The sequence below is a fragment of the Podarcis erhardii genome, assembly GCF_964252035.2.
Source record: "Podarcis erhardii genome assembly, chromosome: 5".
Classification (NCBI taxonomy): Eukaryota; Metazoa; Chordata; class Lepidosauria; order Squamata; family Lacertidae; genus Podarcis; species Podarcis erhardii.
The window spans coordinates 53,048,521-53,074,155 of NC_138509.1; the positions used below are offsets into that span (position 1 = coordinate 53,048,521).

General features: G+C 38.8%; 1 protein-coding gene and 1 long non-coding RNA gene across 9 annotated transcripts in view; one reads left to right on the top strand and one right to left on the bottom strand.

Moving 5' to 3' along the window:
- Positions 1–4,857, top strand: part of LOC309342674 — a 32,005-nt gene extending 27,148 nt beyond the window's left edge. For all 8 annotated transcript variants that reach the window (XR_014156972.1, XR_014156973.1, XR_014156974.1 and 5 more), the window contains one exon: positions 4,214–4,857. This is a non-coding gene — a long non-coding RNA (uncharacterized lncRNA). The remainder of the gene's footprint in view (positions 1–4,213) is intronic.
- SMC3 (structural maintenance of chromosomes 3) overlaps positions 482–25,635 on the bottom strand; it is a 28,845-nt gene continuing 3,691 nt past the window's right edge. Inside the window, exons 3-29 of the mRNA XM_081863396.1 lie at positions 25,262–25,300; positions 24,597–24,664; positions 24,016–24,087; positions 23,847–23,926; positions 21,869–21,947; positions 20,850–20,967; positions 19,475–19,650; positions 19,277–19,357; positions 18,090–18,254; positions 17,199–17,320; positions 16,016–16,229; positions 13,949–14,052; positions 12,798–12,897; positions 12,161–12,321; positions 11,760–11,901; positions 11,045–11,195; positions 10,490–10,642; positions 9,203–9,354; positions 8,252–8,410; positions 7,707–7,814; positions 7,231–7,339; positions 6,448–6,695; positions 6,146–6,358; positions 5,133–5,324; positions 4,859–5,036; positions 3,812–3,918; positions 482–1,776 (exon numbers count right to left, since the gene is read on the bottom strand). Of these exons, the coding sequence (XP_081719522.1) occupies positions 1,705–1,776; positions 3,812–3,918; positions 4,859–5,036; positions 5,133–5,324; positions 6,146–6,358; positions 6,448–6,695; positions 7,231–7,339; positions 7,707–7,814; positions 8,252–8,410; positions 9,203–9,354; positions 10,490–10,642; positions 11,045–11,195; positions 11,760–11,901; positions 12,161–12,321; positions 12,798–12,897; positions 13,949–14,052; positions 16,016–16,229; positions 17,199–17,320; positions 18,090–18,254; positions 19,277–19,357; positions 19,475–19,650; positions 20,850–20,967; positions 21,869–21,947; positions 23,847–23,926; positions 24,016–24,087; positions 24,597–24,664; positions 25,262–25,300 (3,563 nt within the window). The 3' untranslated portion in view covers positions 482–1,704. The remainder of the gene's footprint in view (positions 1,777–3,811; positions 3,919–4,858; positions 5,037–5,132; positions 5,325–6,145; positions 6,359–6,447; positions 6,696–7,230; positions 7,340–7,706; positions 7,815–8,251; positions 8,411–9,202; positions 9,355–10,489; positions 10,643–11,044; positions 11,196–11,759; positions 11,902–12,160; positions 12,322–12,797; positions 12,898–13,948; positions 14,053–16,015; positions 16,230–17,198; positions 17,321–18,089; positions 18,255–19,276; positions 19,358–19,474; positions 19,651–20,849; positions 20,968–21,868; positions 21,948–23,846; positions 23,927–24,015; positions 24,088–24,596; positions 24,665–25,261; positions 25,301–25,635) is intronic.

Consider the following 25,635-nt stretch of genomic DNA (forward strand, 5'->3'; position numbering starts at 1 on the left):
ACCTGCCAAGAATGCCACGTGCTAATGCCTAATCTACAATAGTGACACTAAGGAAAAATGTTTTTATTGTGCAACAGCTTCAACAATGCAATTTCATGTTTTTTTTAAAAAAAGCATTTACTGATCAGCTCCTTAAAAACTGTACTTTGTAAAAAAGAAAGTAAACCTATGCACAGATTTTTAAAACACTTTGAAGTATTAAGAGATTGTTTACTCGAGCAACACTAAATGAAGCCTTGGCTTGCCTCCCTGGCTTGGCATTCTAAAAGTTTTATTTTACAATGCCACCAGCTGCTAGTTTGGCTCTGCCAATAGCAAATAATATATTTTGGATCGCCCATCTGAATCTAGTCAGACATAAACATGGAACTAATCCTACATTACTTGGCTACTATCCTAAATTACGACGGGAGGGGGTCAGTATTAAACCAAACTAATATCTTTTTCCTGCTAATGCAGCACAGCTGATGCATCTGAATGGGTTTTTGTTTGCTTGCTTGCTTTGTACAATTGAAGATGATCAAGGAAGGTACTTTGAGGTAAATTCTCACATAAGTCTTGCTCTCCAGAGTGCTCCACTTCTGCAATGATATCATGTGTGAAGGATGTAAACCTCTTTGACATGGCTATACTGAAACCTGAAAGGAGGTGACATACTTGTGGAGTCACTCATAGATTGGGATAACTCATGATTTTAATCTTAGATATAATTTGTGGGAGAATCTATATGAATGACCCAGTTGCTGCTGAACTACAGCTTTCATAATCCCTGGCCATTAGCCAACTTCGCTAGCACTGAAGGGAGTTGTAGTTCAGTAATAACTGGAAGGCCAAAGTTTCCCCACACCTGTTGTAAAACATCTGTAGAATAAGTATGTTGCACTAATACATCAAATTATGTAGAATCAAAATTTCCCACCCCATGCTATCTAGCAATGAAAATTGTAGAAATATGAGATACTTCATTTAACCAGAAGAGATGCTCTGCATATAACTAACTTGAAGTGGAGCATGATAGGTGTTCAGAGTTGCATGAGTTCCCAAGCTATAAAACAGAGTAAAGATGATGGAATAGAAAACCTATCTGATTGTGAGGCACCGAAGCCCATGAATCACAAGCAGAAGCTTACATAAAGATTTACAACCAATCTCTGTAACCTATCATGACATCTAAAAAGCCAATGACCTACAAGCCAGGAGTAAATTCATCTATAAGCTCTATTGCCAAATATTGATCTCCATACACATAAACAATCTGCATTCTACATGAAGTGATAGTAGACAGTATAGCAGTTCACAATATCAAGAACATGTATCTAAATTACAGCATTAAAAACAATTATTTTATTGAAGCTATTTTAAAAAACCATGTGAGGCAGTATAAACATTAAAAACTGGGAAGGAAGAACTGGCGTTTAAAACTCCAAAAAGTTAAAACAGCAAAAAAGACACATTAAAAGTACATTTTTAAAGCTACAGGTATAGTATGACGGTAAAATTAACAGGTATTTTATAAAAGAATTTAACAGCACATATGTAAAATGGAATCCAATGTATACAGAAGTCATAATATTCAGATGCTCCATTAACTTATGTTAAAATAGCTTTTGAACAGTCACAATGTATTTCAGATTTTACACAGCTGCCCAGTGTAGAAACAAATATTTTACAGACTTTCCCAACAGGCTGACAGCTCTCTGCCACTTATCCATGAGTAGTATCATCTTCCACAAAGTCTTTGGCCATCTCTGCTGTGATCACATCAATATGACTGACCTAAATCAGAAAAAGAAACACAGTTTTGAAATCAATGAAGATGCTAGCCAACATAACAGCTCCATGGTGTTTATGAAGCACTCTCCCTCTACAGTACTGTAAATTTGTAACTGTGTAATTAATGTATGGGAACACGGGTGGCGCTGTGGGTTAAACCACAGAGCCTAGGACTTGCCTATCAGAAGGTCAGCGGTTCAAATCCCCACGCCGGGGTGAGCGCCCGTTGCTCAGTCCCTGCTCCTGCCAACCTAGCAGTGCGAAAGCACATCAAAGTGCAAGTAGATAAATGGGAACCACTCCGGCGGGAAGGTAAACGGTGTTTCCGTGCGCTGCTCTGGTTCACCAGAAGCGGCTTAGTCATGCTGGCCACATGACCCGGAAGCTGTACGCCGGCTCCCTTGGCCAATAAAGTGAGATGAGCACCGCAACCCCAGAGTCGGCCACGACTGGACCTAATGGTCAGGGGTGCCTTTACCTTTTTTTAATTAATGTATGAGCCAGACAAAATCATTCTACCAAATGTTCCACACACAACTCTACATTTTGAAAATGTGTAGGAAAATCTCAGCATGCAATACTGCATCCTAAATCCAGCTTCCATTTCTAACCTTTATGCTTGCAAATATGTACAGGCATCATCCCACTTAGACACAATCAACTTGCACGTGACCACAAATATGCACGGTGTCAGGAAATAAAGAGATTAAAACCAGGAAATGGCAGGAGAGAGCTGGAGAGTCCTTGTGGCCAGTGAGGAGACCCTCCCAGGAGCCCTAGGAGGACTTCAGTGAGGGAGGAGGAAGCCCCAAAGAGATGAGAGATACAGCAGGGCTTTGTGTAGGCTGTTCATTCTCCCCACCTAGCAACTGACATGCACAGTAGCACAGCAGCCACTTCTCTGTGCAACCTCCAGTCTCCAGCTGGCCCCAGAACTTTAGGTGTGGAGAGAGAGTGACAATGAGATTGCTGGACAGCAGGGGGAAACGGGCATTTGGAGGCTTTTTAGCCCCCCTTACAAAATATTTGCTTATGCATGCAGGGCCCCAGAATGTAACCCCAGCATAAGTGGGAAGACCCCTGTATTTGAAAGTGAATGGACGCTGCCTTGTGATATTTCAGAAACTGGAGTGATGAGTGTCAGAACAAGATTTCCATTACTCAGAGCTTTAGAGTCCTGCATACCTGATCCCACCACCTATGAACAGCAAAGGCAGAGCAAAATAATCAGCCAGAGCAATTCAAACCCTGGCTGGGCAGCAGTGCAACACAATGAAGTGGCAAAGCAACCACTGTATCCACAAGCTTGTCCCTCCCAGGGGTGGGTACAAGTCCATCAAGTGAGGCCAGCGGGGCAGCGCTCAAACACCCTGTTTTGAACATTCATGCCAGTGGTTCTTCTGCCAGCCTGCACTTTCAGTGGAAGAAAAAGGGAGCTCCAAGTTAAGAGAGCTACACTTCACAGTCAGTGGGGCTGTTCTGGGCTGGTGGAGGGTGACCATCCCATCCACACACACCACCTCCAAGTGTGACACATCACGGCTTTGGTCTGCACTCTAAATGACAAGAGTTACGTATTTTATACAAACAGCACAATTCAAACTCTTGGCACAGGATCTTTAATAGAATGGAGTGCATACTCTCCTACTTTTAGACTGTCGTCTACAGAAAGCAGCCTAGAAGGAGGACAGCACGTACTTTGTACTAAAAATAATAAAGGTAAAAAATAAAAACCCTCAGTCATATGTTCTGAAATGTCTGTGTATCTAGACATCTGTGCAGTACTACCCTTGCCTTCAGTAAGTCAAATGAAGCTGAAATCTATGCAAACATTAGCAATCAAGTCACTAGAAATGTGTCAGAGGCCATCGCAGCCTTTAACATAAGCCTGTTGAATTCATGTGCCTTTATTGTTAATGAAGTGATTTATAAGCAAGTTCCAGATTTATTATTTATGGTAACAGTGTCCCATCATGCTTTGGAGGGACTTCAGCCATTGCCTACAATAATTTATTTAACACATTTTATAATTGCATACCTTATTTCTGAATTTTACACCATAAAATTTATCAGCAGACTCGAGCAGTTCCGGCCTGAAAGTTGTGGTAATAAACTGAGCATGTTCTGCCAGTTCCATGATCATATCTGGGGAAGTAAAACAAATTTCTCAACGAACATTGAAATAATTTTCCAGGCATTTCTTTACATAACAAAGTGTGATATTAAAATGCAAGCAAATTTCAGCAATTGGCTCGAGTGGGCATCACATGACTATTCTGCAAACTGTCATAGGAGCTCGATTTGGTCGGCATTTGATTCATCATGTATGGAATAAATGTGGAAGGACTTGGAAGAAATATATAATTGGGAATATACCAGTCAAGAAATCAAGGGGTAACTCCATCTTCCTGGCTGCTGCACTGCTCTTTTGTCATTCCAGAAAATGTGCCAGAGCAGGTTTGGGGCTGCCACTATGAAAACATTTCCAAGGTTGATGGAAGCAGTAGCAATAAGGCTTGGTTGAAGAAGAATGCTTTTGCCTGGTATCTAAAAATATATATAATGAAGGCACCAGACTAATCTCCCTGGGGAGAGTATTCCACAAACAGGGAGCCGCTGCAGAAAAGACCCATTCTCATGTTGCCATCCTCTGGATGTCATGTAGAGGAGGCACACTAAGAAGGGCCCCAGGTTGGTTTATAAGGTTTACACATCTTAATAAAGCCAGATTACCTTCTAGAAGTCATACTCCGCCTTACTATTACAATGTCATTCCCATCAGTGAGACGCAGACATATCTGGGGAATCCACAGAGCTAGGGAACTGGTCAACTTGAAGTGGCAAATATCTCCCTGTGTTCCTTCCTTTAGCTACAGTGAAACAGCCAGCTGTGTTCCCGAGAAGCATAACAGCAGTTCACTTCTGTACCCCAGAGGACAGCCACAAGACGCACATATGTCATATTAAGCAGCTATAGTGAAACTATAATCTCAATTATTTTTATTATGAGAAGCTTTCTTTGTAACTGCAATTAGAGAATTAATATGTAGCATTGTGTTGAACAATAAAATACCCAAGACTCTACCTGAAACTGCCTTTCTATGCTGGGCATCTAGGGCTTGATCAATTTCATCAAAGAGGTAAAACGGCGCAGGGTCACATTTCTGGATAGCAAAAATTAAGGCTAGAGCCACAAGTGACTTCTGTCCACCAGAAAGCTGCTGCATCTCTCTCATTTCACCTTGCTTGCCAGTAAATGACACCTGCAGGAACAATGAAAGATTAGTTACTGCTAATTCTTAAGCATTGCCATAATATAATTTGTGGTCATGAGAGTGCAAGGTAAAATATTCCATTACCCTAATCCCAACTCCAGTGAACTGGTCTACAGAAGGAACACTGCTTTGAGATCCTGATCCCTTTTCACTCTCAGCACCACCTTCACCTTCATCTTGAGACTGACTGCCTTCCACATCACCTTTCTTCATCACGAGTGTAGCTTTCCCCCCAGGCACCAGCTTCTGAAAGACTTCACTGAAGTTCTTTGAGACCTTGAGAAAGTGTAATTCAATCCATATTAATCTTTGCACAAATCAAGGCTTTTTCTGACAAATATTTGTAAAAGTAATTTAAAAGGATTTCAAAAGCTACTTTGGTAAAGTATTGCCATAAGAGTTCATCCTAGAAAATCACATCCCATCCCATCACCTGACTAAAGAAGTACTCTAATAATTGCTGATTCAGTGTTTCCAAAGTGCACTAAACACAAAGTAGCAAACTGGTGTTTGCCACTGGTGCTTGTGGCAAAACAAAAAACTTGAATGACAAAAGACTGGGGACTGTATGGGCTGGCTCCCTATACTCTGTGTGTATAAGGGACCCTATGCTTGCAACAACATATGTACACAAAGCTCCTCCACGTGTGCACAGGGGAGGGGGTGGGGATAGAGAATCTGGATTGGCTCAGGAGCTCTTCTCTTGTGTATAGCATTGATATGCAAGCAGAGTCTCTTCACACATGCACCAAATGCCAATACTGCAGTTGGTGGGGTCAAGGGCAGGTTTATCCTGTATCAAACTCATAGCAATTGTGGTAAACGTAGTACAGTATAAAAAATTTCTAGCACCTACAACTATTTACAATCTGGTTAGAATCTAGTCTGAGACATATGCCTCTGTTAGGACCTTTTCATACAGTAAGTTCTTGCTAAGATTTCAGTAACCTCAGTTTGCTTGTAAAAATAAAACCAGGTGACAACTTATGAACTTTACAAATATGAACACATGCAAAATACATAATACAATTGTTTCCAACATGCAATTCAAAACATATCAAACAGCCCTGTCACTCACAATGGGTGCCAAATAATACCTGTTTGAATGTCAGCTGGATAGCTTCATATTTTCTGAGTTCAAGGACATTCATCAACTCCATGATGGACTTGTAGCCCCTGTCCAACTCTTCTTGACGTTTTATCAACTTCTCCTTCTGCTCTGAGAAGTTCACAAACTGATCTAGAGCTTTTTTATTGACGTGACTGTATTTTTTCAGTTCTGTGTTGCATTGTTCCAGTTTGCGAAATAGCTGTATAAAAGAATTGAGAAAATCCATCAGAGCACGGTATGAACCACCACTCACTGTCTCTGGAGATGAGCACTCAGCACTTTTGTTACCTGCTTCAGGCTCAAAGTCTGGTATTTTTCGAACGCTTCCTGGGGAAGTGATCCCAATTCCCTGATTTTCTTCATACACTCCTCCTTCTTCTTCAGAAGCATGCCTTGCCGGTTAGTCATTTTTTCAAGCTCTTTTGTGTCATGATTAATAGCATCCATGTGCTCTTTCTCCATGTTCTTCCAGCGCTCCATGCTCTTTTGGAGTTCTTTGATTCCTGCTTCTGTTTTATCAATTGAATTGTCCAGATCTAGTATAACAAATCAAAGAATAGTATAAAAACGTATAGTTGAAATTGAGCCTTACAACTTGATATACAAAGAAAATGCAGAACATTGATAAATCTTTATTAATAATATCTATGATTTTAAAATATAACCAGGGTAGGGTGATGAAGAACAAGACAACAAAATCCAAATGTGCCAGTATAAAGAAATGAAGGTATGTTAAGATTATGTCAAGCACAGCATCCACTACAACTTCTAGCAGCAGCTTCAGAAAGAAGCCATGGAATCCAATGCATTAAGGGAGTCCAGTAAGCTTTTATAGTTTGTATCCTTCTGGAGGGCTTAATGGGAAGCACAGCTAATGTGTCCAGGCTTGTGCTACCAGTTCTAGTTATTCTTTATCCTTCTTTATACTATTTGTACTGTATACTCTTTGAACATGATTTCATTTCAGTGTTATAATCTTTGTTAATTGTTCTTGGAATACTTTAAGTTAACTGTATTTTAGAATATGTTAATAAAATATACTAGATATGACACCTTCTCTTAATTACCAACCTTCTGAGCGTGCCAGCGTATCTTTCACTCGTTTGTTGATAGCCTCAAGCTCTGATGTTGTTGCTGTAAGAACAGTGCCACCTTCTGTCTCTCTCAGCTCATTCAGCTCCTAAAAATGCAAAATGTTAACAGGATGCAAGTTCAGCCGATGCAAATAAGGAAGCTATAGGCTATACTACATAGAAGAGGTTACTTTTCATAGTTTACAATATATTATTATTGAATAGCTCATTTTTATAATTGATTAGAAATATATAGATTGCAGCTTCACACCAAAAATTGCATAAAGAGAATTTATATTTGTGTCATCATAGGATTCTCCAAAATTTGTTGAATGTTGGCAATTCAATAAATAAATATTATGTGAACATCCACTAATTTAGAGACACATCAGTAAATACCGAGTCACTGTGATGATTTTAAAATAGTTTTTTTAAAATGTTAAGAATGGAGTGGATCAAAATAAAATATCTTACTTGTTCAACTTGGTCTAAGCGCTTTCTCAAATTCTCATTGAGATAAGTCTCGACTCGTGTGATGATCCCCTCAAGCTTGATCCTTTCATTCAAAAGCTGTCTGTTTTCCTATAAACCAAGAAATACATATGGATATACAGAAACAACTAAATATTGTTGGCTGATTGTTTTAAAAAATTATTTTATTTCACAATATTTATACATCGCTTTATGTTACTAAAACCTCAAAGTGGTTTACAAAACTAAAATTATCAGCCTTAAACAGTTTTACTGGTATTTCATTAAATGCTTTATGCTCTCCACTATTTACATACATGTTTTATAAGTACATTCTAGCAAGCCCACTGAAATCTATGGGCATCCATTGATTCCAGTGGATCAGCTCTATGAATGACGAATGTTGGTATCACATTATTTTTGCTACCAAATGAAAAGGTAGCAAAGGTAGAAAGTGGGGAAGGAAATAGTTCTGAACAGGCTTTTGTAAATAATTTCCCAACATTCTTAAACACAGCAATTTTATTTTTCATTTTAAGTGTCCTTACTTGCTGTAGCTGTCGGATCTCATCATTAAGTGCATCAACTCGTTTCTGGTCCTCTAAACTGAGCTGCGACAACAGGTCTGTCCCCAGTTCTGCTTTTAAAGACTCCCGGGTTGATTCCATAGCATGTAAACTTGCCTCCAAACTTTGTAAGCTGCGTTGCTAAAGAAAAAATTAAATTGAGTATCATGAAAGCAGCCTTCCAATTTATCTAATTATGTGACCTAGCAGCAAATGCCATATAAAAAAGGCTTAAACGCAATAAGCAACAACAGTGATCTCACTCATATATGTACCTACTCAGAAGTAAAATCCTACTCTGCAGCCTTAGGGACTCTCAGGGAATATGAAACTGGACTGAGAAATAATCATAATCATAAGCATTACTATTACTTGCTTGATTCCTTTTTTAAAACCAGTTAATCTACTGGATAGCACACTGAACAATCCAGATAATGAAAGTATAATCTGCGGTGCAGGAAGAGCAATCAAAGCCCTTGAACTGTCATGCTGGAGGGTGTTTGGATGGAGCGGAAGTGGCCCTTTACTAGACTCTGCTGCTGGGGAAGCTCCACCATCAGGGGAATGCCCACTTGTAAGCAAAGGATCTGCTGGATCCTGAGCAGGCCCTACTGCTGTCATATGATGGCAATTAGCATGATTCAGCAAAGGAACTGAACTAGCAAAGGGGCGTTTTTTTCCTGCTGCCGACATGACTAGTACAAGTGACTGGGCTGTGGATGCACCAGTGGTTGCTCTATTCCATTAAACCAGCCACTGCGAGTCAGTTGTTAGGATTATAGTTATACCTGTTGATAGCTCAATCAGTAGAGAAATAGACCTCAGGGCTATGAGTTCGAGCCCCACGTTGTGCAAAATATTCCTGTATTGCAGAGAGTTGGGCTAGATGACCCTCGTGGTCCCTTCCAACGCTACAAATCTATGATCCCATACCTTAGGCATAAATGTTTTCTCTGACTGCTGTCTCTTCTCTTTCAACATTTTCATCTCCGATAAGATGCTGTCTCTGGAAGCTTTGAATTTTCTTTGTTGGGTTTCAATCTGCTGCATCTGATTCATTAGCTGATCAATTTCATTATTAATCCATGCAGTGTGCTAAGGAAAAATTCTGATCATCATGAACATTATGAATGATATAAAATCGGTATGTTGTTGGTCTTAAAAAATGAATCCTTTTACAGCAATAAAGGCTGTTTACAAATCATAGCATATTAACATGGACAGAAATACTACCTGCCATAACCTTCTATAAACAAATGCAGTGCAAGTTACAATATAGCTGAAAATTGTACTTACAAGCTAATCACCTACCAGACTTAACCACAAACCCAGCAAAAACAATCTCATATGCACTTTTTGAGCAAAGCTCCTGGCATATTTGTTCAGTTTCTACAACGCTACTGGTGAAGAGCTACTCTCTGCAAATATACGGTTAAGACCCCTTTTTCTGTTCTTCTAGGCCGAGCAAATCTTGACTGATTCTCAGCAACAATATACCTACACTACTTTTTCTTAACAGCAACCAGCCCTTCTGAGTTTCCCGAACAGTGACCAAAGCATAAGAACGTAAGAAGAGCCTGCTGGATCAGGCCAATGGCCCATCTAGTCCAGCAACCTGTTCTTACAGTGGCTGAACGGTTGCCTGTCAGAAACCAGCAAGCAGGATTCGACCACAAGAGCACTCTCCCCTCTGTGGTTTCCAGCAACTGGTATTCAGAAGCATTGGAGGAAGAGCATAACCATCATGGCCAGGAACCACTGACAGCCCTTTCCTTCATGAATTTGGCCACTGCTCTTAAAGCCACCCAAGTTCATGGCCATCACTGCCTCCTGTGGGAGTGAGTTCCACAGTTTTAACCATGTGTTGCATGAAGTAGTAGTTTCTTTTATCCATCTTGAATCTTCCAACACTGCTTCATTGGTTATTCATGAGTTCTAGTGTCATGAGACAGAAAAAAACCCCACTTTTCTCTATCTACTTTATCCATGCCAGGGTTAATTTTATAAACTTCTATTATGTCATCTCTTACTCATCTTCATGCAGAAGACAAATGCATGTACACTGAGAGACATACAAAACTACCAACAGCATTCACACACTATTTGTACCTCAGTCATCCATTCTCTTACACACAATGCAGTTATTTTACTGAGAAACAGGCAAATAAGCAATCCCACCAGCAACATCCTCCACATATGAACAAGCACTATGAAGGATATTTTCAATGTTTCTTCGCAGGTTTTCATTGAGCTTTGCTTCAAGTTCTCCTAGTTCTTCTTCCACCTTTCTTACATCTTTCTGCAGTTCAAGTCGAGACTTTCTTGTGTCATAATAACCCCCAGTCAAAGCCCCTCGGTGGCTGACTTGATCACCTGGGGGTGGGGAATATATTTGTGAAGAATAGATGCTAATCTGATGTAGGGAAGGTGAGTGTGACTTGGTTGAAATGGCCCTGCCGGCCAAATCGAAAGGCCTAGAAGAACTAGTTAGGCCTATGGGATGGAGATTACACTTCTGCTACTTTAAAATTATTATTAACACTTAATGAAAAACATTTACAGCTCTACCTAAGTTATTCTTAGAATCAAGCAATTACATTTGTATGAACTGGCCTTTTCAATATATAGCCAGAACAAGGTTTGGGAGAGAACTAGTACACAACAAATTCAGCTTATCAGAACACAATGAATTATATATGCTTTGTTGAATAGCTGACAAAGAGCCAAACTGTGAAATCCCTTTCCTTTGCAAATAAAATTGAACCTAAGTCATACCTTCCAGAGTAATACAATCCATAGTAAAAGCTCTGGCCAGCTGGGTAGACACTTCCATACTACGACAAATAAGAGTCTTTCCAAAAACATGCTTGAAGGCTTTATCAAACCTTGGATTGTATCTTAGTTTACTGATCATAGGAATAGCATCCTGAAAGCAAGAATATTAAACAGTTAAAAAGAAGTACAAGAGTACTGCATTTATTTTCAGGTACAAAATGTATACTATAAAAAAGCCAACCTGGTACCAAAAATACAAATAATTGAAATGTAGACTATAATAATCTAGAATGTAAGTAAATCACACAAGGTTTCCCTTAAATTAAAGGAAAATAACCTGGCTAAAAGACATTTAGAACAGCAACATGCAGGGACATATGAAATACAGGTTGCATCCACCTTTGCTATCATTTTACAGTGGTACCTCGGGCTACATACGATTCAGGTTACACACTCCACTAAGCCAGAAATAGTGCTTCAGGATAAGAACAGAAATCGGGCTTTGGCGGCGCGGCGGCAGCAGGAGGCCCCATTAGCTAAAGTGGTGCTTAAGGTTAAGAACAGTTTCAGGTTAAGTACGGACCTCCGGAACGAATTAAGTACTTAACCCGAGGTACCACTGTATTTGTGGCCAGAATAGCACTGAAACGATTACAAGTATGTAGGCCTAGCAGGACAATTTGCTATTTAAAGAAGACGATGACGACAGACTCACATTGGTTTCAGGGTATGCAGTATCTCTAACATCCAGCTTGTTCAGAGGCAGAAAAGTTACTTCTCCAGGCAGATTCATTTTATTGAACTCCATTAATATCTTAGTACTAACTTCATCCGAATCTACAATATGATAAAAAAGCCTAACATGAAAAGAGAGAGAACGGAGTTGAATGAATGAATGAATGTTTTATCTTAAATTAAAACTGCATTGTCTCCCCTCCTACATGCCATGAAGCACTACCAAGAAAAAAATCCTATGGAATCAAAAAGTTTTATGCACTAATATTTATTAGAAAAAAGCCCAATTCACCATTTTAAGTGCTAGCAGACAATGGTTTAAAGTTAATATGTTCACAATGAACATTTCTACAAGAAAAAGCCTAGTAATCAGAACTATACCTGTTTCCTGCAGTAACTTCAACACAGGTGTAGAAAGCAGGCTCACACTCAAAGTTATTCATTACTATTCCATGATAGCCATTCTGAACATGTTGGTTAATGCCTTTGCGACGGAAATGCTCCAAGACTTTGTTTATGCTGTCAATGCCATTTAGAATAGCCTGTCATAATAAAGCAGAATTACTTGAGCTTCCTATACTTTGTGGAAATAGTGTAAACCCCATCACTATTTCTCTCTCTCTCTTTAAGGATTTCCTCCACTTTTAGTTATCATCAGTTTTATACCAACAGGACAAAGTTATGCAATGATCATTATAATGCACACAGCACTGAATCCATTATTTGTTCAGACAAGTTAATATACACAGCTACTGAAGTTTAGGTATAGGGCAACTGTATGCACTTAAGCAAGTGATTGGTGACCACAGAAGCTAATTTAAAAAAACACAGTTTGGTATGTATTTGTGACTTGGTAAGTCATAAATACTTGTTTTAATACAAATGAATTTGTCTTTAGACAGTTTTGATTTTTACTTTTGGCCTGACCGTTCCCCACAAAATTCTAAAGAAGGAAAAAGAACTATATTAGTTACTGAAAATCTCTATCATAATTATGACAGCATGCTATGACTCTCACCTTTCCTGTTGCTGCTCTAAGAAGCTGCTGTTTCTTTTCCAAGTCCTCCCGTTTTGCAGCAAGAGCTTGCTGTTCTGCATTCTCTTCTCTCCACAAGTAACTGAAAAAATAGTACACTTCCATATTACAAAATGTATCTTCAAGGAAAAACAGAATAAAATACCAGATCAGGGTAGTGGTATTACAAGGTCTTTAATAACCTTGTCCTAATCTAAAGCTTTCCGCAAGCATTTTTTAACGCTATTAACTCTTTTGTTAAATCTCTTCTACAGTGTATAGCTCCTCAAACTGATTTATTATCCCTAACAAGAAGAGACAATATGTCATATATCTCTTAAAATATCACTCCTTTTTTCTAACACAGCAAAAATCCTTGCCACCAAGATTGGAGAAGAAAAAATTAGATAGACAGTATTTCATGCAAGCCCCCTGCCTCCAGGTTTCACATTTTGGAAAATTTAGAATATTTTTTGAAATAGCTGGAGTACTAAAGGAAGTGCAAGGGAAAGTTGGAGAACATCATCATATGTAGGAACCTGGAATTAAACAGAATTAAAAACCAGGCCCTAATTGCTAGAATCCATGAATGAGGTTCCCTCTGATAGTAAAACAGTGCTTACACATTCTCAAACATTTCTCCAGAACTATCATGGCTATAATCTCTGGAAAATATGAAAGCTCAGATTCCCAGGAAGCTATATTCCACTCCATAATTGTTTTCTATCTCAACACAGATTTTATGAGTCAACTCCATGGGCTGGAGTATAACAGTGCCTATACTAATTCATAAGTTGTGTGCACTAACATTAGAGGATGAGTGATTTTTTTTCAGTCCCTTTTCCCTTCTGCAACTCCCAGTAACCTGCTAAAACCAGCTCCAGAAAGTTGAGAGAACAATGTCGAAGGTGGAACAGGTACTGAAGGAGTCATCAGTAATAACAGTGTTTCTTCCTTTTTTATTACAAACATCTCTATTGGAACAAAAGCCCTATCCTGAGTGTGAGGGCCCCCAATAGATTGTACCCTATACTGATAATAGTTAAACAATGAAACCGTATTTATTAATGTCTGAGTAGTCAATATTTATATACATCACTGTACATATTCACACAACATAGGTTAGCTCAACCCTTAAAAAAAAAAATACTAACTTTCTCTCACTCTGTAGTTCATCTTTTTTGTTCTTCACTTCATAGTATTTTCTGTCCAGTTCTTCAACACGAGCTTTCACTTCATTAAGATCCTGATCCAGTTTCTAATGCATAAAAGGAGATATTTTAAAATTCAGCATCTAATGATTTTAATTGACTCCAATACATTTTGTTCCCTTAAGCAGCAGAATTATGTTCAGAATAAAATAAAAGATCCTATTTATAGTTTGTAGAGAACATTGCTAAGAAACTAAAGCTACAACCGAGCAATTTAGATTTTTGGCTACTTTCAGCATACTTTCAGCTACTTCCATATTTGACTACAAAGATGGAACAGTCATATTTGACAATTGCTTGGAAGGTTTTCATTCACGGCTCAAGCCCATGCGAACAGCGAAGTGAAATGGAGTATGCTCTTTATATTGTACTGGCCCCACATACTCCAGATCCATTTTAGATCTGCACATTTAATGAGCCCAGGTCCAACCTGCACAATCTTTGGTCTGCAATGCGCCCCCCCCCATTCAACATGCCCTATGCATGGAAACATGAGAGACCAGGTTAAGGGGTTGGTAGTTTACATGAGACAGGATTGGCCAGTAGAGTTCCAAACTCACACTGCATGTCTTCTAAAAATATTCAGAAAACAGGATGACAAAATATAGAGTTGAACTTGTAGCTTACTTAACTGTACCATAATTACACCTCCAGCTTTTAAAAACAAAATCATGGAACTTTCAAGATAATGGGTTACATCCAACAGGGAGTTCACACAAGGTAGCTCACACAAGGAGAACTTGCCATTTCTTCTTCCTCCTCCTCACCACTCACTCCCCCCCCCAATGTATTCGAAAGTTACAATACATTTTCTATCAACATATCCCCTCCACAGACACCTCTGTGATGGTGGTGGCATTAAACTATGCTGCTCTTCTTCAATAAAAGAGGAAAAGGGAGACCAGATCGTGTCAAAGGTCTCTTTTTTTTGAGATGCCTTTGATTAGTCACCAGTGGTATGCCTTCTCCCCTCCAATTCCTAGGGACCCAGATGGATGCTATGGCCTAGGACCCATAGCAAGCACACCTATGCTCACACTCTCTGTCACAGAACACATCTCTGATACTGTACACAAGTGACCTCAGCTTGCTAAGTGCTGAGGCTGCTTAAACACGTTATCACAGCCACAGCCACAACCACAACTGTCCTGTATTGGAAATGTACTGGAAATGTAGCCATCTCTCTCCTGCCTGGTTATTTTGCAAGGAATTCAGTGGTGTCTTGGCCTTCAAGCTTGGACAGCTTGCTAATTTTCCCTGCAACCCCCATCTGTGAATAGAAGCTGCATTTTTGTCTTTTTGCTAACAAGCAGTGTCTCTCTTATCAGCTTTCAAAGCAGAGAAAAGCAAGCTAACCTTGGTAGATTTTCTAAGAAGAGAAGCAGTACATTCTTCTTACCCAAATTAGGCTTCATGTAACAGACAGCAGAAAGGTTGGCAGCATAGAATGCAACATTTGTATGAGTCAATAGTAAATTTATTTTCTTTGCTTAGAACTATGGTATTGCACAGTACGTAGGAGCATGTCTTGAGCATGTGTAGAGTTAGCCAATTAGGAGGGCTTAAGCTTCTGTCATAAATGCACTCTTTTCTATAATACTATTAAAGTTTTCTGCACTCTTTGTTTGGGGTTCCAGCTTTTCGGAGATATCTACTGGGGCCTCTAGATTTATGCTGCAGCAACAAATATGAACTCTTTCCACGTGCTGAATTTGTCTTCTTTTGGCTGAAAGATCAGTATTTTTATTCCACCCTCCTTTGTAGGGTAACACCACAAGAGCGTCTCCTAATTCCTCCTTCTCACATTCCAGATGTTTCTCAAGGGTTCCCTGAACCTCAAGAGTATTTACGGGAGGGAGGGGGCAAGGAATTTTCACTGTGCCAGCATGGTGGTGAACGCAACCCAACGCGTATGAAGCCACACCCAACATACAGAAACCCTGATTATATACACTACTTATAATTTACCCTGATTCAAATATTTCTGTACCACCAAACTCAAATCCTTACACTATACTGCTCCAGATTCTTTTCTTTGTTAGCCTCTGTGTCTTCTAAATCTTTATGTATAGCAGCAATCTGCCGTTTCTTGTCATTGATGGCTTGATCTAAGGATTTCAGTTCTTTTTTAATCCATTTATCTCTCTCTTCTTTTGATGTAAACTGACTTCCTCGACCTTGCTTTGCATAAAGATCTGTTCTTTCCTGGGTGGCCTGTGCCAGTCTGTTGGGAGAGAAAAATATAACTGAAACCTTTTAAAATATAAACCTAACAGAGAAGCATATTCTTCATATTTAACATGACACATCAAATTTGAATTAAACTGTAGCAGGGAACTGAAAGAAGTCATTTCAAGAAACACTTGTGTTCTTTTCTTTCAATTTTGTTATTTAACAATTGCTTCTCTTTTAAACTTGTTTTATCACTTTCTACTCAATCATCTTCTATTTCAACAGGTCTCAAAAAGCAGAGAGAGAGAGAGAGAGAGAGAGAGAGAGAGAGAGAGAAAGCTTTGAAATTTTTTTGATAGTGAGATAAGATATATACTATTTCCTTTATTTTATTCTGTGTTCTGCTCAAATACCTATTTTTTTTATTTTGGAATTTTATCAAGCTCTCTAACTCCAACCATAAACACATTTACTCGGGAATGCAATAGGATTTACTTCTGAGCAGACATCTCTAGGACTGCACTGTTAGGCTCAGATTGGTCAGCACTTTCAAAAATAAAAATCCCAAGCCTCTATCTGTTGACAGAAAACATTTTGTTTTCAAGTGGCAGAAGGAAAACACTAAGCTCTTCTACTCAATCCTGTGCCACTACCTCTTACAGAGGACAGCTCCATCCATTCTACTAGTATGTGTCTTCTCTCTCTTACAGGGAAGTTCAAAGATTACAGAATCATAGAGTTGGTAGGGACCCTGAGAATCATATAGTCAACCCCCTGCAATGCTGGAATATGCAGCTGTCCCATATGGGGATTGAACCTGCAAACCTGGCATTATCAGCACCATGCTCTAACAGAGTTAACCACGCCAAATGTATTCCAAATTATTTTCTTGCTCATCGCATGATCTATACTAGAACCTTTCCAATTCCTTCACAAAAGAAGAGCTTGTATATGCAGAAGTATTCCTCATTGCACATGCTAAATATTTCCCTTTCATACCACTGCTAATCAGCACACAGACCTGGCAATTCCTCGTTCCTCTTTTTCTTTTACACTATTGAACTTTGGTTCTGTTTCTGCTAGCTCTTTCTGTTTTTCTTCAATTTTCTCAAGAAGTTTCTGCCTCTCTTTCAAGAGTCTTTTCTGGAAAAAACAGACAATATGAAGGTCAACAATAAGTAAGGGAAGTGGTTTATCAGAATGTTTTTGGGTGTGAAAAAATCAGTAGCTATAAAAGCACTAGAAATTATATGTTCAGAAAAGCTTTGGTCCAGTTTACAGCTTACCAAACTTCAAAGCAGCATCTGTGCATCCCCAATTTTTAATAGAGCTACTCAGCAATAAGCTATCATAGACTACTGCCTTTAACAAGAACAGTAATCTGTGAACAAGATCTTCTTGTGGAATGCTATTAAATAAGAACTTCAATAAGGAATTTATACAGACAGCACGAAAGCTTGATATAGTTCAAATCTGAAATTGGCTGCTCTTATAGATTTTCTCAATATGTACCGTAGACTATGTACAGACTTCTGTTTACTCTGCATCCATGGTACACCCAGCACTGGCTTGGAAAGTGGTATATAAACAAAGTTAGCCATAATCCATATCTACTCTGTTGTTTCTTATGAAATATTGTACTTTAATGTGTTACCGCCCCCCAAACCAGTTTTGATCCAAATAGAGAAAAAGAATAACCTTGCTGTGTTTTAATTAGAAAAACAGCTGCTCTTTTTTCACTATGGCAGTCTAGATAACCAGATAACAGAGAACAACTGTCATCGTACCCAACTGTCCTTTTATAAAACCGAAGCATTATTTGTCCTGCAGTTTTTACATTCTAATGAGAGAGTCCCAAAAGACAAAATAAAATACACCTTGACATGTACTACAACTAGCCTCCAGCCCTTACCCGTTGTTCACTATTTCCAGCCAGCTCATCCTGCAAGTCTTTCGTTTTAAGCTCTAGTTTGGTCCTCTGTTTAATCTGTTCCTGTCTTTCGGCACTGAGCTGCTCCTTTTCTTCCTTCATAGCCGAAATCTTGGTTTTAAGTTCTCGGACCTGCCGTTCAATTTCCTACAAACACAACACATCAACAGAAGATTGGAAAAGTACAACAGGTTACATAATTTTAAAACCAAAACAATTCTCATTACATAATGATAGGTCTAGCCAGGAAGAGGCACATATAGTGTGACATGTCACCAAATGCACTCTCTATCAACAATGCATCATATGGATGAAAACATGCAATTCTGTCTTTTTCACACCCCATCCAGTGTCTCTGTTGCTTGTTACTATGGATTAAGGCAACTGTAAAACAGAAGCAACTACTGACTCATGTGCCCAATCTATGAGGACTTAAGAGCAGTCTTGTGCAAAGATTTAAATCTCCCAGTTGAGATAATAATAATAATAATAATAATAATAATAATAATAATAATAATTTATTATTTATACCCCGCCCATCTGGCTGGGCCTCCCCAGCCACTCTGGGCGGCTTCCATAGAAACCAAAAATACAGTAAAATATCACACGTTAAAAACTTCCCTGAACAGGGCTGCCTTAAGATGTCTTCTGAATGTCAGGTAGTTGTTTATCGCTTTGACATCTGCTGGAAGGGAGAGATCTACTGAGCATTTGATTAACTTTTATAAGTGAGCAGGTCCTCCTACACTTCTGAAAAAATGACCTGTTCTGCCTTTAGAACGGCAATTTTAAGGAGAAAAGTTTGTGGGGATGAAAAGTTAAATTCTTCAGGGGAGCAAACTCTTATCTGACAGAATGCCTTGTTTTAATAATTATTTAAACTGTGTAATTTTTTTATTCTGTTTTTCACATTAAAGGTATTTATGCAGTTTGTTTTTTGTAATGGCTTTGGCTACACAAATAAAAAATAATATTTGTTTAAAAACAGTTATTTAGATCAAGAAGAAGAAGAGGAGTTTGGATTTGATATCCCGCCTTTCACTCCCTTTAAGGAGTCTCAAAGCGGCTAACAATCTCCTTTCCTTTCCTCCCCCACAACAAACACTCTGTGAGGTGAGTGGGGCTGAGAGACTTCAAAGAAGTTCTGATCAGAACAATGAAGACCTCACCTCCATTTTATCTCGAGCATCCTGCTGTGCATCTCTTAATTGCCTTGATTTTTCTCCACTTGTTTCCCTTTTGGCAGAAAGCTGAAAAAACATCAGTTGTGGGTTAACATGCACAACATAACTATATTTTTTAAAACGTATGTTGAAAAACAAACGCTGGTAACGAAAAGAATAATAAATAGTTTTAAAATGGCTTACCTCATCAAGTTTAGCCCTGGTTTCATTAAGTTCCTGATTATAAATGGTGTACTCCAGTGCTCTTCTCATTTTATCCCACTTTTGATATTGAGCAAGCTCTTCTTTCTCCTCTTCCAAAGTATGTAATCGCTCTTCTATATATTTCAACAGCTCATTTATTTTCTCCCTTTTCCCCTCTTTAAAAATGATTTAAGAAAGAGTTTATAAGACTAAGTTAGTGCAGACAATAAGTATCAGGAATCTGTCATTAAACAGAACAACAAAACCAACTACATGGCAGAAATGCTCTTTTAAATAACATGTCCTATCTGGGGAAAATCCACTAAGCATAATAGCTTGTATTCTCAATGGTTATGATAAAAAGTTGCCTATGATTTCATTATTTGTATTAAATCTCAAAATCAATGATTCATATTTTCTGTTGTTCAAAATAACCAAATGATAAAGCAGAGTTAACCACATACAGCATCATTAATGATTTAATTTAAAGGAAAAATAAAGAGATTAATTGAAAGAGACTCCTCATAACATGAAGGCAGGCAGCTAGGGATAAATGTGCAGTTCCCAGTCTGATTCAGTACACTGCTCTCTCAGGAAAAATCACCAATAACTCAAGTAAGCTCTTTGGGAGAGTAGCTGGATTTAGCTGGATGTGCACCTTGAACAACGAATCAACATGACTGATTTATGGCAGGCAACCCTTTTTCTAGCCAAGGACCACGAACCCTTCTGGACAACAATCTGGGGGCTACATGCTAGTGGTGGGAGAGCCAAGAGGGAAAAGTGGGTGGAGCAATGACTGTGAATTTTACCATTTTACAGTACACTAGTTCATAGCTGTCAACGTTTCCCTTTTTTAAAGGGAAATTCCCTTATTCCGAATAGGATTCCTCGCAAGACAAGGGAAAAGTTGACAGCTATGCTAGCTTTACAAACACACTCCTTTCTCCTCCATCTGGACAAGCAAGAGTCATTCTCAGAGTTCAAGGACACACTTCAGGTAAGCAAAAACATTCAAGGTGGGCATACAGTAGAGCTGGTGGGGTGTGTGGCCTGAGGAGACGGGGTGTTAGCCTCAAAAGGTTCCTCAGAGGCCTGATAGGCTGTATTTGGCCCCTGGGCTCAGGCTTCCTTCCCCCTGCTTTATGGGGTTAAATATGCACAACCCTGGTAGAAACATGCAGATATGCAGTTGGATCATAATGGATGCATCATAGAATTCTACACCATAACAATCATTTCCAGATTGTGTCTTAGCTCCTTGTTTCATATCCACTGTTTCAGTGCATTCTCAGCAAGCCAGAAAATACACTAAATATATCAAAGTAACATGACATGAAAATATTTTGAAATGCTACTGAAGGATAATTTTTACCTGTTTCTTTCATTAAGGAGATACTCTCTTCTTTACGTTCATCATATACCCTGGTGCCAGCTACTTCTCTTAACAGTTTTAATCTCTGAGAGTCAGGAGCTGTGGCCATCTGGTTGATCTAAAAAAAGGGGGAAAAAAGAGTAAGAATAATGTAACATTTTGGACACAGTTTGAAAAAGCAACAAGTAACTATAAAGTTTTTCATAAATTTTTTTTAGACAAAAAATTCTTGCAACAAAATCTCCAATGACACTGCTGCAGCAGCATTAGCAATGATGAGCAGATGTCCCTGTCAACACAAAACTAAGCATTTATGTGCTAGAGCAGGGGTTGTCAACCTAGTCCCTACCGCCCGCTAGTGGGCGTTTCAGGATTCCAGCTGAGCGGTAGGGGGTTCTATGGCACAAGCTGAATCCTCCTTCCATCAAGCATTAGTGGGCGGTAGGTATAAAAAGGTTTACTACCCCTGTGCTAGAGTCAGGAAAAGACTTGTACATTTTGTAACTAGTGTTAACAAATGTTTGGTGAAAACTCAACCCATCTATATGCCTAAAATTGATACTGTCAGGTCTATCTGAGCATACAAAGTTATATGCAATTTTCTCATCTGAAAATATGACTGTATAGGAGATTCTTTAGGAAAAAATAATTTGGTATAATTAATTTATCACTGCTCAAATATTCAGTTTAAATTGTCACTATCATTATGCTACTGCTACACTCCAGCACCATAAAAATGTAACTGACAGAAAGAAAACCACAAGAATTGAAGCATGCTAACCAGACAGCGTGGGACAACATGCTAACCAGACAGCTACAGTAATTGAAGCATGCTAACCAGACAGCTACAGTCACATATCATGGGATTTTTCAAATTATTATGAACACATCCAATGATTAAGGAAATATACATCAATTAAAATAGAATGTAAAATAATATGCCTACTTATTTTAGAACTACTTATTTTTCACATTAAAGTTACTATTGTTCTTCATTCAAAGGATGGTAATCATCATACCTTTCCTTGCTTGACAATATAGTAGGGGTTGCTGCGAGAAAATCCAGCACTTTCAAGAAGGTTCATCACATCATTTTTCCTGGAAGCAAGTTTTCAAACAGTAAAGATTTCAATGGATCAGTTTAGAATGAGCCAAATAATACAGGACAAAAATAACAATTGGCCTGCTTCCATTAGACTAAGACATGAAAATTTCTTCTGTTTCATTTAAGTGCTTGCTGCTCAGTCCTCCTTCTATACGGGAAGTAACAGGTCGAACACAGATGACAGAATACTTGCTACTGAAATATCATTACCCCCCTTTTCCCAATTCTTGGCACCAAACTTTTGCAATTCATTGGCACAAGCTCTTCCTTGTCCTTCAAATATATTCTAGGTTTAATTTTGCTGCTGCCAATAAGTATATCACCAATTTAGGTGATATACTTGTTGGGAGCACCAATTTAGGTGCTGTTTAGGTTTGCATGGATTCTTATTTAGACAAATGAATACCTCCAATAGGAGTATGAAATACTTGGTGCCCTGACCTTCCGTATTCTTTCTCTTACTGTTTCCAATAGGCATTAACTTTCAGACATGACCATCATAGGTGAAGACAATTCTTTTTAAATGCAAAAGACTCCAGCATAAAGTTAAACCAATTATTTAAAACACCTGCCTTGGGATCATTTTCAAGAAACTGTTCCAGGCAAGCTGGGAAAGCTGACTAGCAGTGCAAAACTCATGATCACTCAGAACTGAATCCCTGGTATGTACTCCCTAGCACATGGCATGTACTCTTTAGCACATGCATTTAATAATATTAATAATAAAATTTTATTCATATCCCGCCCACTCAGAGCGGCTAACAACATTAAAATGATATAACATTCTAAAATCATTTCATTATAAAATAAATTCAAATCAGATTAATGGCAACCATTGGGCTAGAGTTCTGTAAGGCTTGCCAAAGGAGGGGGTCAGGCTGTGCCCTGGCCAAAGGCCTGGTGGAACAGCTCTGTCTTGCAGGCCCTGCAGAAAATGTCAAGTCCCGCAGGGCCCTAGTCTCTTGTGACAGAGCGTTCCACCAGATCGGAGTTACAGCCAAAAAAGCCCTGGCTCTGGTTGAGGCCAGCCTAACCTCTCTGTGGCCCGGGACCTCCAAGATGTTTTTATCTGAAGATCGTAAGGTCCTCTGTGGGACATATTTGCTAACCCAAAGACTGCAGGATCCTTTTTGTAAGCAAACCAAGAACTTTTTCTTTAAATAGTTTGTGTCTTGCCAAATGCAAGGTAGCAATTTGGAACCCTTTTTCTTCTCTATTTTACTGCCAGAAGATGAATACTTGTTTGCTGGAAACTCTGTGAGTTACACATTCACTTATTTGCAAAAATAAATGCCTGTGATTTATTCTAATGCGTACTTCCACGTGGAGTGTTTGTTTAAAGGTGGATGACGGCAGATACAAATCTAACAAAGCTTTACTGTGCTTGGTGCAAATGCCAGAGTTGGACTGTCTATTCCAAACCTCTCTCCCCAATATGGAATAACACCCCCAGGACAGCAAGTGACGGGTGTGCAGGCAAGGTGCAACTTTCTGCAACGTCTTGGAGAGACGCAAAGATTGGAAGAGCACACTGCTGAATTCCACCTACAATGTTTCAAGCCCCTTCCCCCACAAACAAACATGAAGACTGAAACAGTAATCAAAACTGTTTTTCAGAAAAACTGAAGACTTGAGATTTTCTAGGTTCTAAAATGAACTTGCAGGCATCAGAAGAGGACCCAGCTATGAGCAAGCATCACATACTTGTCATTCATCCTGGATTCCTCCTATTTATTTGTCAACTAAATATAAAATGTCTCTAGTTGACTTACATACATGATTTTAAAAATGATTGTCAAGTTTAACAATAAAACATCCCCCCCAAAAAGAAACCTGTTATGGTGTACATTTAATCCAGATTTGGTTTAAAAGAAAAAAGGAACTGCGCTTACGTCACCATTTTCTTGTCTAGGAAATATTGGTCCTTTTTAGCGCCAATGACTCTGCGAAGAGATACTTCTTCTTTATCAATCTTAATAAAACAGAAGGGCAGAGATTGCAAACTATGCCTCTTAATATAAACTAAAGAAAACAAGCTGATGTACACTATTTTTAACTTACTGGTAACCTGTTGTCTGAGTTGTCAAAGATGATTTCCACAAAAGCAGAAATAACACGAGGACCTGTGCCTTCCTAAGAAAGATCATCATATTAATCCACATTTTAAAGTGTGTACTTTGTATTACAATCTTCCCCATGCCATGCCCATTTTTCAGTGATTTAATAGCTTTATAACAACTTTTTTTCATTTGTTTTCTAAATTAGACTGCTCTAATGAAGCCTTTTGGTGGGAAACCACTAATGAATTTAAGTATGAAACTAAGCTAACTTCAGATTCTCGGGGGGGGGGGGGGGGATCTGTCTGAGCATGTTCAAGGCCTCTTGTTCTAAGTGTACATCTGCATCTCTAAGCAAGTAAACCTTTTCCAAACAGTGGAATGCCTACTGTTTATTGAGGGATTTTTATTCCATCTTTCCCCTCAAAGAGTACCCAAGACAGCTGATCAAAGTTAAACCCCAAAAGTATAAATAATAGCATCACCTATTTATCATTTCAACAAATGCAAGTAACATGCACCATTATTCCAGCTAACTATTTTACAACAATAGCATGCTCACATGTAACTGTTATCTTCACTTACATGCAACAAAGCCAACCTCTGCTCAGGACGAAGATGACTGAATTCATCACTGAGAACAAACTGAATTGCTATAATGAAGAAAATAAAGTAAGATGTTAATTTTTAGGATTCTGTTCAGAAGTATTCAAAACTATCAATGAACAGTTTTTATGAATCTCTTATAAAGAACAGCATAGGTTGCATTCAATGTGTTGCAAAGCTTGGACAAATGTTAAAGCAAATATCTCTTCAGGAATTTTTCAATTACTTCAGTCTGAAGCAGAACCCAGATGCCTGCCCCACAATGAACAACTAAATAATAATAATAATAATAACACTTTGAGAGACACAATTTCCTGCTTTCATCTACCCTCTCCCCCCAAAACACACACTCCACTAGTGGACACTCCACTAGTGGACACTCCACTAGTGGACACTCCACTAGGTCCACTGCCAGGCATTAGCCAGCATCCGGCCATGGATATCAACCACTAAACATGCCACCCACTCAGCAAGTGAAACCCATAGCCAGAGTGAAGGAGGTTGCAAGAAAAGGGGATTAAAAGAAACTCATCTGCCTTGCAATTAACGTTCCCCAAGCAATGCACCTCTCAGGCAAGGAACATAGGGATATGGAAGGAGTTGGAGATGACATTTTAGATAATTATACAGAAGCTTTCACTTACCATAGAAAAAGTTGCTTTTTCCAGAACCATTTCTGCCCACTAAAAAGAAAAAGTAAGTTACACATAAGGGTCAAGTTAAATTGTGTATTTTCAGTAACTAAATGTTTCTAAATTGAGGATTATAGACTAGCTGTAAAACTGATAGACAAATGTATGTAAAGAGTGGAAGATCAATGACAATAAATTATAAGGTTGGCCGAACTGCCACCTGACCCATCCCCATGGGACTCCATTGTGTGTTATAAACTCTGCAGCTCAGCAGAGTGAGAAAGACTCTTTAACATGTGTTTGTCCTGTATAATTGCCCCTTCTCATTTGAACGCCAGCAACAGCCAGTCACTCTGTATGGGAGAGCGAGAAGAAGGAGACCAATT